The 11817-nt window shown below is 32.8% G+C and overlaps 1 protein-coding gene across 1 annotated transcript; it reads left to right on the forward strand.

Annotated features, from left to right (window-relative positions):
- Positions 1-6910: 6910 nt before the first annotated feature.
- Positions 6911-9478, forward strand: LOC134700979 (uncharacterized). The gene is made up of 3 exons (XM_063562121.1): positions 6911-7652; positions 8040-8232; positions 8731-9478. Exons 1-3 carry the CDS (start codon positions 7170-7172, stop codon positions 9471-9473), a joined length of 1419 nt encoding a protein of 472 aa, XP_063418191.1. The 5' UTR covers positions 6911-7169; the 3' UTR covers positions 9474-9478.
- The last annotated feature ends 2339 nt before the right edge of the window (positions 9479-11817 follow it).

The raw sequence follows: 11817 nt of genomic DNA on the forward strand, positions 1-11817 counted from the left end.
GGAAGGGTCCGAATAGTTCAGCAAAGCACCCCGACAGTTAGGTGCGTCCCGTAACATTCGGGACAACTCAGCCGATTTTGTCTAGTCGAATTACAATCGTGGCTATGTCGTGACTAATTCTACTGTATCGGATCGAATTCCGAACAATGTCTTGTGTATTCTGGACGGTGTCTTGTGGAACGGGAATGATCTGAAGTAATTTTCCATAGTTGTTTTTCTGCCGATTGAGTCCAGATTGCATCCAGATCTTGTCGATTGCGAACCGTTTTTTGCCGAAACCGTTCCGAAACAGTCCCGTTAATAATACGAAATTAATCAATGATACCCGCGTCAGAGTCCCGATAATTACAGAATACAATACGACTGAGACCAGACAAAGCCGTTTGCAATGCGATAGAGCGGACCGTGATAGGATTACGTTCCGACAGTACCTGATCATCCCGAATATGCCGACAGTTTTCTAACGGATATCTTCCGTCAGCGTCGGTTCACTGTCTGGTCACTGTCTGATCTCTGTCGGATTACGTTCGGTAGAGTCGGGACGAAGTCGTGACATACTCGGTCGAATTTTACCTGGCGAAAAATACAAATCGGGTAAGAAGCGGCTTCAGAACGGGATTATCGGTACTAATTCGCTTAGAAACGGTTGAATATCGTCGCTTCTTGAACACTATCTGATTGTTGTCGTGATCAAATTATTTTTTTTTACAAATTTTGATTTAGTTTGAATTTCCATCCACGATTCACAGGATCTTGATCAGACTTTTGATAAACTTTAATCGGGAATGGTCATGTCGAGAACGGTAGTAAAAATCGTGAATGTGTGACCCCAGCTTAAGGAAACATTATTACGTAATTTTATATGATTATAATGGTCATCCAGTAACACTAACCCGTATGAATAGTTTCCATGTCTGCAAAAAATAATAAAAATGTACAATATGACATAACGTATGAATAGAAACATTACGAACACACAGAGATAATCTATATATTGACATCCTAGGATTATGGCTTTTATCCTCGTTTTCTGTCATCTAATGTATCAGGGGTGTATACGTGGCCATCCTCGTGCACTCTGTGTTTTAATATAGGTCTTTGTATTTGCATCCATCAAATAATTTTTACTTTTCAACTTTTTTTTATAATTTGTATGTAAACGATAATTAGAAGCGATCACCAAAAAAAAAAGAATAGAATACAACAGTTTATACTGTGACGGATTGAGGTGTTGTCGAAGAAAATTCGACCACATGTTAGAAAAATTGCTAAAGCAATCATAGAGTAGTAGAAGAAAAAAATGATGTCAATACTTATCCATTGTTAAGAAACAGAAAGAGATTATCCAGTCAACCATGACGTTAAAATAGTTTCTAGCTGCGACATGGAAGTAACAATTCCTATCCAACCATGCATGAGCCAAGTAACTACCAAAAATAGCCCAATATTTTATGAGGCAGAAGCTAAGTAAGATGAACATTTATGTCATTGTCTATCAACTATTTCAAAAGCTTTAGTTTGAGGCGTTGCCTCAGGGCCATTACAACCATCCTTGGCCATTATTAACACCTCGGGCATGTTACAGGGCCAATATGAAAAAGTCCATACATTAATACTGTAATAATATATCATTATTTTTTAGTGACATTTGGAACCAAAATGAATACAAGCAAACAGGTATTCGAAACTATAGCTTCGTAGACCAAATCTATATCAATGATTCTAATTCCTAATTGATTCAAATTCCGTCACATTTCCAACGAAGTAGTTCGTAAAATAAAACCAAATCAAACAAACCGTATATATTTATAAATATGAACTTTACTTTCCCTTAAAGTGCCATACGTTTATTGATCTACGACTTAACAATTTTCCACAACGAACAAAATTACAAGAACACGTGTATTGACACTTTCAACACTATAATCTGTATTGTAGTAGTCAGCCAGCTTGTATTTTATGAAAGAACCTAAAATGCCTGGAGATAAAAACTTAAATATTTATAGGCTACAAAGATTTAAGTCTAACGTACCTGCTAAGTTTGATATTCACCTGTATAACACACTTCCCAATGTGAAATTAAAAAATCGTCCAAAAGAAATATTCCACAGTGTTTTTCAATTAAAATGGTTGCATGTGCTTAACATTTATTACTTTGATAGTCCACATTGAATATTACTGTGTTTGTTGCTCAGTCCATTGTTTACTAAGTTGTGTTTTGTGTACTTTTATTGTTCTGTTGTTTATGTTTGGCCATGTGTTGTCAGTTTGTTCTTGAGTTTGAATATCCCTCTGGTATCTGTCACCTCTTTTTGTAAACACAAAAGTAAAACCTACTACACAGAAAAAAAGTCATAAAAACCGACTGTTTTAAATGAGGAATATGACAGTTGTTTTACCCTCTTAGAATTTATAAAACGTTGATTTGCCATTCGATTTGGAATTTGTGGGTTTGAATTTTCCTAACAGTTCGGTAATTGTGCTATTTACTTTTTAACATCGCCGAATATTTATAGCTGATTCTTCTCGTTGTTAAAGGCAAACAGGTGATCTAAACTTGCTAAAATCAACAGTATTTGCACATAATTGAACTGTTGTTTCATTTCAAATCATACCACATCTCCATTATTAATTGAATGATGGTTTTAAAAACTTATTTGTTTAAGATTCTAGCTCAAGAAAATAAAGGCAGTGTCATTTTTTTTCTTTACATAAATGAATGATAATGCTAACATTGAAACCTTAATTTTGTGAAGAGCTGTACATTGTATAATTGTATTTGCTATTTGTTAAAAATAAAATGTTTTATGATCAAGAAATGAAATATAAAAAAATATCAACAACAATGAAAGATCGTCTTGTCGACTGCGAAATAAGTAGGTTGAATATATATCGCATTCGAATTAGTTAAATTGGTATTGCTAAACTGCAATTATTTTCTGTCTCTATTCGACACGTTGTTAACAACAATCTACAAAATTATACCATCCGGAAAATATAACGGAAATTGTATTAGTTAATAGAATATTGATGATAGGAAAGTCGAGATGGTTTGCAATGATAAAGTGTTGGTTGACACTTTGTAAAATATAATCTGAGAAACGTGTCGTCGTAGGGATTGGTTAGGCATCATAGAAAATACAGTTTGTAGCGGTTCATACTTGTGCTTGTTCTCGATTTTTAAAAAAGTCACATGTACTACAAGTATGAATATTGCATTTTCCAGTAACATAATATAGTTCTGTATAACACCAAGGTTGATTGAAAGTATCTGTCCTTGGGTTGTTCTAGTCTGGATAATCGCTTGTGCATGGTGAATTGTTTATTTTCTAGGTGTTGCTAGGCTTGCCATTCACTGCAGAATTGACAATACCAATTAATACTAAATTATTGTTTTCCTGGCTGGACGAAATCTCTCTCCATAATGATTCCATTTTCGTTTGTGTATTCTAAAAAATGCTTAACAAAGGATGATTTTATAAACACGCGATAAAGTAATCATTCATTTGTTTGGAAACCTATGATTCAACTCCAACTCCAATTTCAATAAACATATACAAGTAAAAATAATCATCGGAAAAAGAGGATATCTTTTAATAAAAATGACAAAGGGCCTTGCATAGCAATAGTCATTATTTTAGCAATCAGATACTAGTACTTGTATTATACAAATATGTATCATACATATACCGTTCATGTTACAAGAAACATTATTGACTACACATCCTTGTTGTAAAATACTTTAAGTAAAAGTTTTATAAATTATGACATTAACATTTTTAAATTTAATGCTAAGTGACATCTCTCAGCCAACAGAAATGATAGTCTGAAAAACAATAGAATGTGAAAGCCATTTCGAATAATTTGATACGTCAATTATTTTTTGAACATACATATTCATTATCATTTTTTTTTTAACAATTTAAGAAATTGACGCTTGTATTTCTTTTGTCAGTTGGACACGTGTGTTTCATTAGGTCTTTCCACTTTTCTGTGGAAAGACCTATTGTTTTTCTTCTGATTATTATTTTTTTTTTTTTCCGCCTAATTTTGTTCTTGCGATAAACATTTGTTTCGCAATATGTCGCTTAGATATTTGGTATATGATATCAAACAGTTTATGCGCTTTTGAAATTTACCCTGCGTAAACGAATTCTTTTCTTTGTAGGAGTTATCTCCCCAAACACTGTTTTCCTTGTTAGCGCATCTCCTTTGCAACCGTAAAAGATTATGACAAATTCATTTTACAAAATTGCTCGTTATATCCTTCGCATGATTTGTCCTGTTTTGACCGAAGCGATATGACCGCTCCATATGAGAGTTATTTCCCCTTATGCATCTGATATAAGTGATATGAATTTCTATCTTATAAATCATAAGTGATAGAGACCTAGGATCTTTTGATTTGAGGTCCTTGGTCCCAAAAAATGAAAATTAGGTCAAGGTCAAAGGTCAAGGTCATATTCTAATATTTGAATTTGGCTTATTTTCACTTATATCCAAAGACTGTATAAGATATCAACAAATTATTTTTACTAAATTGTTAGTTGCGACATGTCGTAAGATATAAATTTTGATTGCAAGCGTACGTTGAATGTAAAAGGGAGTTTTCTCCCCTCTTGTATTTAAAAATAAGCGTTTGGTGATATAACTCATTCACAAAATATAATAAAGACCTATGGTCTTTTGATTTGAGGTCCTTGGTTTATGACCTTGAAATTGATCTCAAGGTCATAGCTTAATTTGACGTTCTAGATTTTGACCTTTGCTTTTATTCTATATGTATACATGATAAAGATATACAACTTTTAGAAAAAGGTATCAAACCATTTAACCTTGTAAAAAACAACCGGAAGTGACCTTTTGTAAACCGGAAATAGCTATTTTTTTGTACTTTATGAATATAAAAGTATATAGAACCAGATATTTTTGGAATCAGTGTCAAGTAAATATTCAAATATAATCGGAAGTAACATTTTTCAAACCGGAAGTAACAAATTATCTCCCTTATTTAAAAAAAATGTATGGAAACAATATATTTTTGGAATCAGCTTACTAGGAGCTATCATTTGACGATTGAAATGACATTTTAAACTTAGTTTCACAACTTTTCATATCAAAATACATTGTTTTGATGGAAAGACCTTCAATTGTTCTCTGAACAATTGGTTTTTAATTGTTGTTATTTTTGTTTTATATCCATACTGAATGTGTGATTTGCAATAACAATTAAAATCAAGGAGTAAACAAAGACTCATCAAACCAAAAGACATCTACATCAACAGTTACAAATAATAAATAAGAAACAATACGACCTCCACTAAAAACCAGGAGTGAAATTAGGTTATCCGGACGGATAAGTTTTTATAAGTAATACCTCGAGTACATCCTTATCTGTTTCAATCCGATAGCGTGACAGAATCTTTTATGAACCTAACCGAATGTATTCTAAAAGAGTAATTCGTCCAAGTAAACGATCTGATACACATGCTAAATTGAAATTTCACAGAAAGTATTACCCATTCAATTAAACGACGCACATATTTGTCTTACACCCTGCATGGTATGTCTGATAAAGTACATGTATTATATAAACCAATTATGGTGTTGTTTTACCTTATCTATATCACTAGTATTTATATCCAAAGACAAAGTCTGTTTTAAAAAAAATGAAATCGTGTGCATGATGTAAATGATAAGTTTATTAATTGGTTTAAACGTGAATGTAAAGGATGAATATAAACAACACTATATTATCAACGTTTAAATTGAGCCGGAGGGCGGATCAAGAAAAATAAAGTCAGAGTGAATCGCATGAAATTTAAAAGGAACAGATTAGTGTCACTTTTGCTTATACATCGCATTATATGCTTCATAAAAGGATATTGTTATTGGATGTCAGCTCATTCGAATCCTAGTGATACATAGTTGATACTGATATAGTCATTGAAAGTGTTATAGAACTGTGAACACAAGAGCGATACTGAACATAAGAATAAGTTCAAAAAAGGAAAGTCCATTCATGCTAACAAATTAAAACGTTATCAACCAATTCCGAAAGGTAAAAAAAAAACAATTGTCACATCTCTGAATCGATGAAGGCATGTCCAAATAACATGTTTTGCCAAACCTGGTTTTATTGTAAATAATTCCTATCTGCTGTTTTACAGTTATTTATTGTTCCATTATGTTGACAAAATACTGATTTTGGACTAAATAATACTTCTTTCTGAAAATGATATTGATCTTTTTTTATTGAGGTGATATATCAAAACATCGGTAAAGTATTGTTTTGTATTTTCAGCACTGTTTTTTGTTCCCTGGTACATAACTTAATGGAGAAATTAACAAGATAGCCAAAATTCATTCATTATCATTACGTTGAAAACATAAGAAATGCAGAAATAAAGTTGACCAATCTTGGCATCTTGACTCTCTTATAGACTACAAAAGAAATCATATTAAACCATTTGGTTGAAAAGACAATTGTTTTGTCTAGAAATGACCCACCAGACTCAGTTTCTTCGTCACTTCAGGAAAGGCCAATAGTGTAATCATTCAATGTTTAACATGTTTAAATAACATTGGAAACATTTCATATTCATGAAACTGATTGATATTAAGAGTCAACGAACTAATTTATATTAAACTAAATGTCTTATCATAATTGACATGAAATTTGCTTGTAAGAAAATCAAAAACAAAAATTAATTAAATTTACAACAACAACAATGCTGCTGCTAAATTGGTAAATACGTACGTGCTAGTAGTACAGTAATTCGACTTGTTTTGTAAATGGAAGATTTCTGTTAATGAAAATAGTCGGGCGTATCACAACATAAGTTGAACGGACGTTGACAAGTGCTTTTACATATAGAGCATTTTGTTCATACTTGCAAATATTATTAATTCGTATTATTTAACAAATTTGATTCGTTTAGGCATAGTCACATGTTAAACTATATTTTCGAAGGTAGAGAGAAAACGGCGTATAGCAAAAAGCATATTGACCGGCAAAAAGCATATTGCACGGTTATTTTTAAAAATCTAATTATAGAAATCTGAAAACCAATATACTTAATGACGTATTCTCAACATCCAATCAAATACTTTTCTGTATAACTTCCGGTACAATCACAACAACTTGAACAAGCAGACGTTAACGATAAATGGCAACGAAACGAAGATTCGCATCTCTCGAGGATGAAGACAGGGAAAATCTGTTGGAAAACGTTGATTCAAAAAACACTAAAAGGCAAACAAATACAGCTATTAATGGTTTCCGGGAATATCTAACAGAGAAAAGCCTTCCCCTCGACTTTGAGTCTTACGATAATGCACAGTTGGACGACGTATTATCCAAATTTTACATGGAAATGCGCAACAAAAATGGGGAGATGTATAAAAAGACGACCATGCAGTCTTATCGCCAAGGCTTGCAACGGCACTTATCTAAAACAAGGGATGTTGACATTCTCAAAGGTGACAATTTCAAGAAGTCCAAAAAAGCATTCCAATGTATGACAAAGGAGCTAAAAAGACTTGGTCTGGCAGCTGTGGAGCACTATCCAGCAATTGCTGATGCTGATATGGAAAAAATGTACATGTTTTTCTGTAAAGATTTGGAAAGTCCAAAAATGCTCCAGTACAAGGTAACTATAACATAATAAAAAAGAGATATCTCCCTGATCCTGATCCTACAATGTACATGTCCTAAGTTCATTAATTGACACGACTTGTCTCTCTTGTAGTTGTACTGTATATATATTCCTCGTACAGTGCACTATTTCTCGCAAGTATTTAAAAAGTTACATTTCATTTAAAATTTGTAAAATATTTGATACAAAAGTATGAACAGGTGAATTTTACATTTGAAATTAACTCAATGGACCGTTAAAATTTAGAATTAATCAAATGGACCTGTAACCGGTATAATTTTCTTGTGAATGTTTTATATAACAATATGAAAATTACAATTAAATTTTGTATCACATGTATTTTATTAATATTGAAGTACATACAATGTTCTGTAATTTCAGGTATTTGTGGACATAATGATTCATTTTGGACGTAGAGGCAGGGAGAACCTGGCAACCTTAACAAGACAGGACTTTGCAGTACAGCCAGATCCAGAGGGTACACTTTATGTTTATAAAACCCATGATGAACTAACCAAAAATCATCAGACAGATAGTGAAAAGTCATCCGATGGGAGGATGTATGAAATCAAAGGTAAAATAAATATTAATGTCAAAATTAATAAGATTATAAGGCGGGCATTATCTGATGACCTCCAAAAGTTTTTTAAGATTTTTATATATCAGGAAATTATTCTAGTCTTTAAGATAAAGGCTGTCAATAAATCCAGGGGGGACTAATGTTGGGTGACCCTTCTCGTCTTAGTTGGGATGGGAAGTTTTGTTTATCCCTCCAATTGAATAAAAAAAAAAACTTGTAAGTGCAGGTTCACTACTCACCATTTCTCCTATATTTACAAATGTATAAAATTATGAAAAAAAAAATATATTAAAAAAATAATACATTTTTAAAGATATTTGCACACGAGAACTGAAGATAATTAATATGGAAAAAAAGATAAAAAAATGTACAATCTTGTCTTTTCTCTCAAGTCCTATATATATATGTCATTTCTTACTAATTTTTCTGTTTCAATATATATCATATGCATATCTCATATTTGTTTCTCAATATAGACAATATTCTTTTCAGGTAGTGACCGATGTCCAGTAAGGTCGTTTGTAAAATATATACGCCGTCTGAATCCAAAATGTAATAAACTTTTTCAACAGCCAAAGTTAACAGCTAAAGATGGGATACATTATGACAACATTCCCCTTGGACACAACAAACTGGGCGTATATATGAACGAGATAAGCAAGGCAGCCAACCTGTCAAAGGAGTATACAAACCACTCATGCAGGGCTACAACTGTCCACATTTTAGATGAGGCACAAATTCCCAGTAGACACATTATGAGTGTCACTGGTCATAAATCGGAGGCATCTTTAAAAACATATAGTGGTAAAACATGTGAAAAAAACAAAAAAATAATGTCAGACAAATTAAGTGAAAAAACACTATGCAAAACATCAACAGTTTCGAAACCAGCCGCTTTGTCTTCAAATATTGATTTTTTGTGTCTTTCACAAACTAGTATGACTGTAGAAACTGAGGCGATATCAACTACCTCATTTGGCTCTTTCAATTTACAGCCATTGTCTGACTCGCAAACTCAAAACCTCATGAATGATATCATTCCTGAAATGGCAGCTGATGATGGTATGGATGATGGTATGGATGATTTATTGAAATCTCTAGAAGTTCCAAGATGTATACCAAAACAGTCGAACTCAGTTAATACTGCTAGTATGAACCAGAAAGCTATGCCAGCTCCAGTATTCAATAACTGTTCAAATATAACTGTCAATTACAATTTCATTCAGAAGAATTAATGAAAAAAAGTGTTTCAGAAAATTTATTCATTGTTAAATTGTTTAGTCTAAAAAGAACAATAGTTTAAAAATGTTTCAATTGTATTTGAATTGTTTCATATTATTTATGAAATAACTTTTATATTTCATGATATTTTTTATGTTGAAATAAATAACCATCACATATTTCGTTCAATATGGCCAAAACAAATATTACATCGTACATCTTAAAAGAATTTTCAAATATTAAGAAAAGAACATATTTGGTAAACAAGTCAAAGAATCAATTAATATACTACCATCAAGATAATATGTGTGAATTAATGATATAACAATTATAGCCTTTGTATGAGGTCGATACAGGATATATCGACCTAAAGAAGTATATCCTTGCATCGACCTCATACAAAGGCTATAATTGTATAATATATTTTTAATGATGGATCGTAAACTCATATTTTTTTCTCAGGAACTATAAAAAAATATCGAAATATTTGAATTTACATTTCTTCTGCTTTGGCACGACATTTTGTTATTTGTTTTACGCAGCGACGTTGCTGCGGGGTTGATACATTGCCCATTATCGTTCCGTTTACGATCAGACAACGAAAAAACGCGAAAAGTGAAAAAGTCGGATTACTATCCTCAAGCATTTGGAATGTCCTATCATTGTCTGAACGTAGTAGTTTAAGTTGGTAACAGATTCCTACGGGTTTTGGTCCTGAAAGTTCGGCGAAGCACCCGACATTTAAATGCTTTTTGTAAAATTCGAGGAAACTCAGCCGATTTTGTCTAGTCGGATTACAAGCGTGACTATGTCGTGACAGACTCGGTTGTATCGGATCAAAATTCTAAGATTTTTCTGTGTTTTCTTCACGTTGGAACGGGAATGATCTTGAGAAATTTGTCATTGCTGTTTTTCTGCCGATTGAGTCCAGATTGCATCCAGATCTTGTCGATTGCGAACTGTCTTGGCCGAAACCGTTCAGAAACAGTCCCGTCCACGATACCCACGTAAGATTTACGACAAATACAGAATACAATACGACTGAGACAAGACCAAGACGTTTGCAATGCCATAGAGCAGACCGTGATAGGATTTCGTTCCGACAGTACCTGATAATCTCGAGTATGCCGACAGTCATCGCACAGATAACTTCCGTCAGCGTCGGTTCACTGTCTGGTCACTGTCTGATCTCTGTCGGATTATATTCTGTAGAATTTGGACGTAGTTGTGACATACTCGGTCGAATTTTACCATGCGAAAAATACAAATCGGATCAAATGCGGATTGAGTCCTGGATTATCGTGACAAATTCGCTTGGAAACGGTAGAATATCGTCGCTTCCTGAAAAATAGCTGGTTTTTGTCGTGATTAAAAAAAATGTACACATTTTAATTAAAATTTGAATTCCCATCAACGATTCACAGGATCTTGATCAGACTTTTGACAAATTTTAATCGGGAAGGGCCCTGTCAAGGACGGCATTTAAAATCGTAAATGTGTGACCCCAGCTTAAGGGCGTTTTGAGAAATTTCCACTTTTCATACACAGAAATTTAAAAAAATATATTTAGCTCAAAATAAGTTTTCACTGCCTAATGGTAAAACATGCATGTTAAAAGCGTAAACAGATAGAAAATGGTTGCATTGTTTTTTTCTTCGAAATAGATTTAGGGAATGGATCATCGCTAAACTACTTCCAGTTTTTTGTACACGATTATTGGAGGTAATATAATATATTTTATGTACAAAAAAATAGTTATGGGAAACACCACGACTAAGGTAGATTGTCTTATGTCCCATTGGCAATGCTTTTGTACTTCGTTGTGAAGTTGGCCTTTCGTAGATTGGGCATTATAGGGCGGCCCTTATTTTTCCTCTGTTGTTTTAATTCATTCTTGGTGACGAAAAAAATATGTGATTTTAAACCCGGTTTTGATAGTCTTTTTTGAAATCTTTCGTTTGAGATAACTGTTCTTTACCGTTATTCGTTAAACGGTGTTTAAACTTTGCACTTAACATTTCTATTGCTTCTATAGTATGATATCAATTGATTTTGTGTATACGAGGAGTGCTTATTTTTTCAGTTCGCACATAAATATTTTACTTTGCAAAATTCATAGCACTTTTGATAATTAATAGATATTCTTACACATTACGTTATACCTACCAATAGTTCAATTTTTCAAATATATATTCACTGCAGCTTACTTTGCATTATGTGAAAAATACAGGGGTCATGTAAATAAACAAACAATGTTCATTGTATTACAAAAAAAAAAAATATTCTGAACTCCGAGTAAAATTCAAGACAAAAAGTCCATAATCAAATTGGAAAATGAGAAGCTCAATCACTTCGACT

This window comes from Mytilus trossulus, unplaced genomic scaffold (assembly GCF_036588685.1).
Source record: "Mytilus trossulus isolate FHL-02 unplaced genomic scaffold, PNRI_Mtr1.1.1.hap1 h1tg000210l__unscaffolded, whole genome shotgun sequence".
Taxonomy (NCBI): domain Eukaryota; kingdom Metazoa; phylum Mollusca; class Bivalvia; order Mytilida; family Mytilidae; genus Mytilus; species Mytilus trossulus.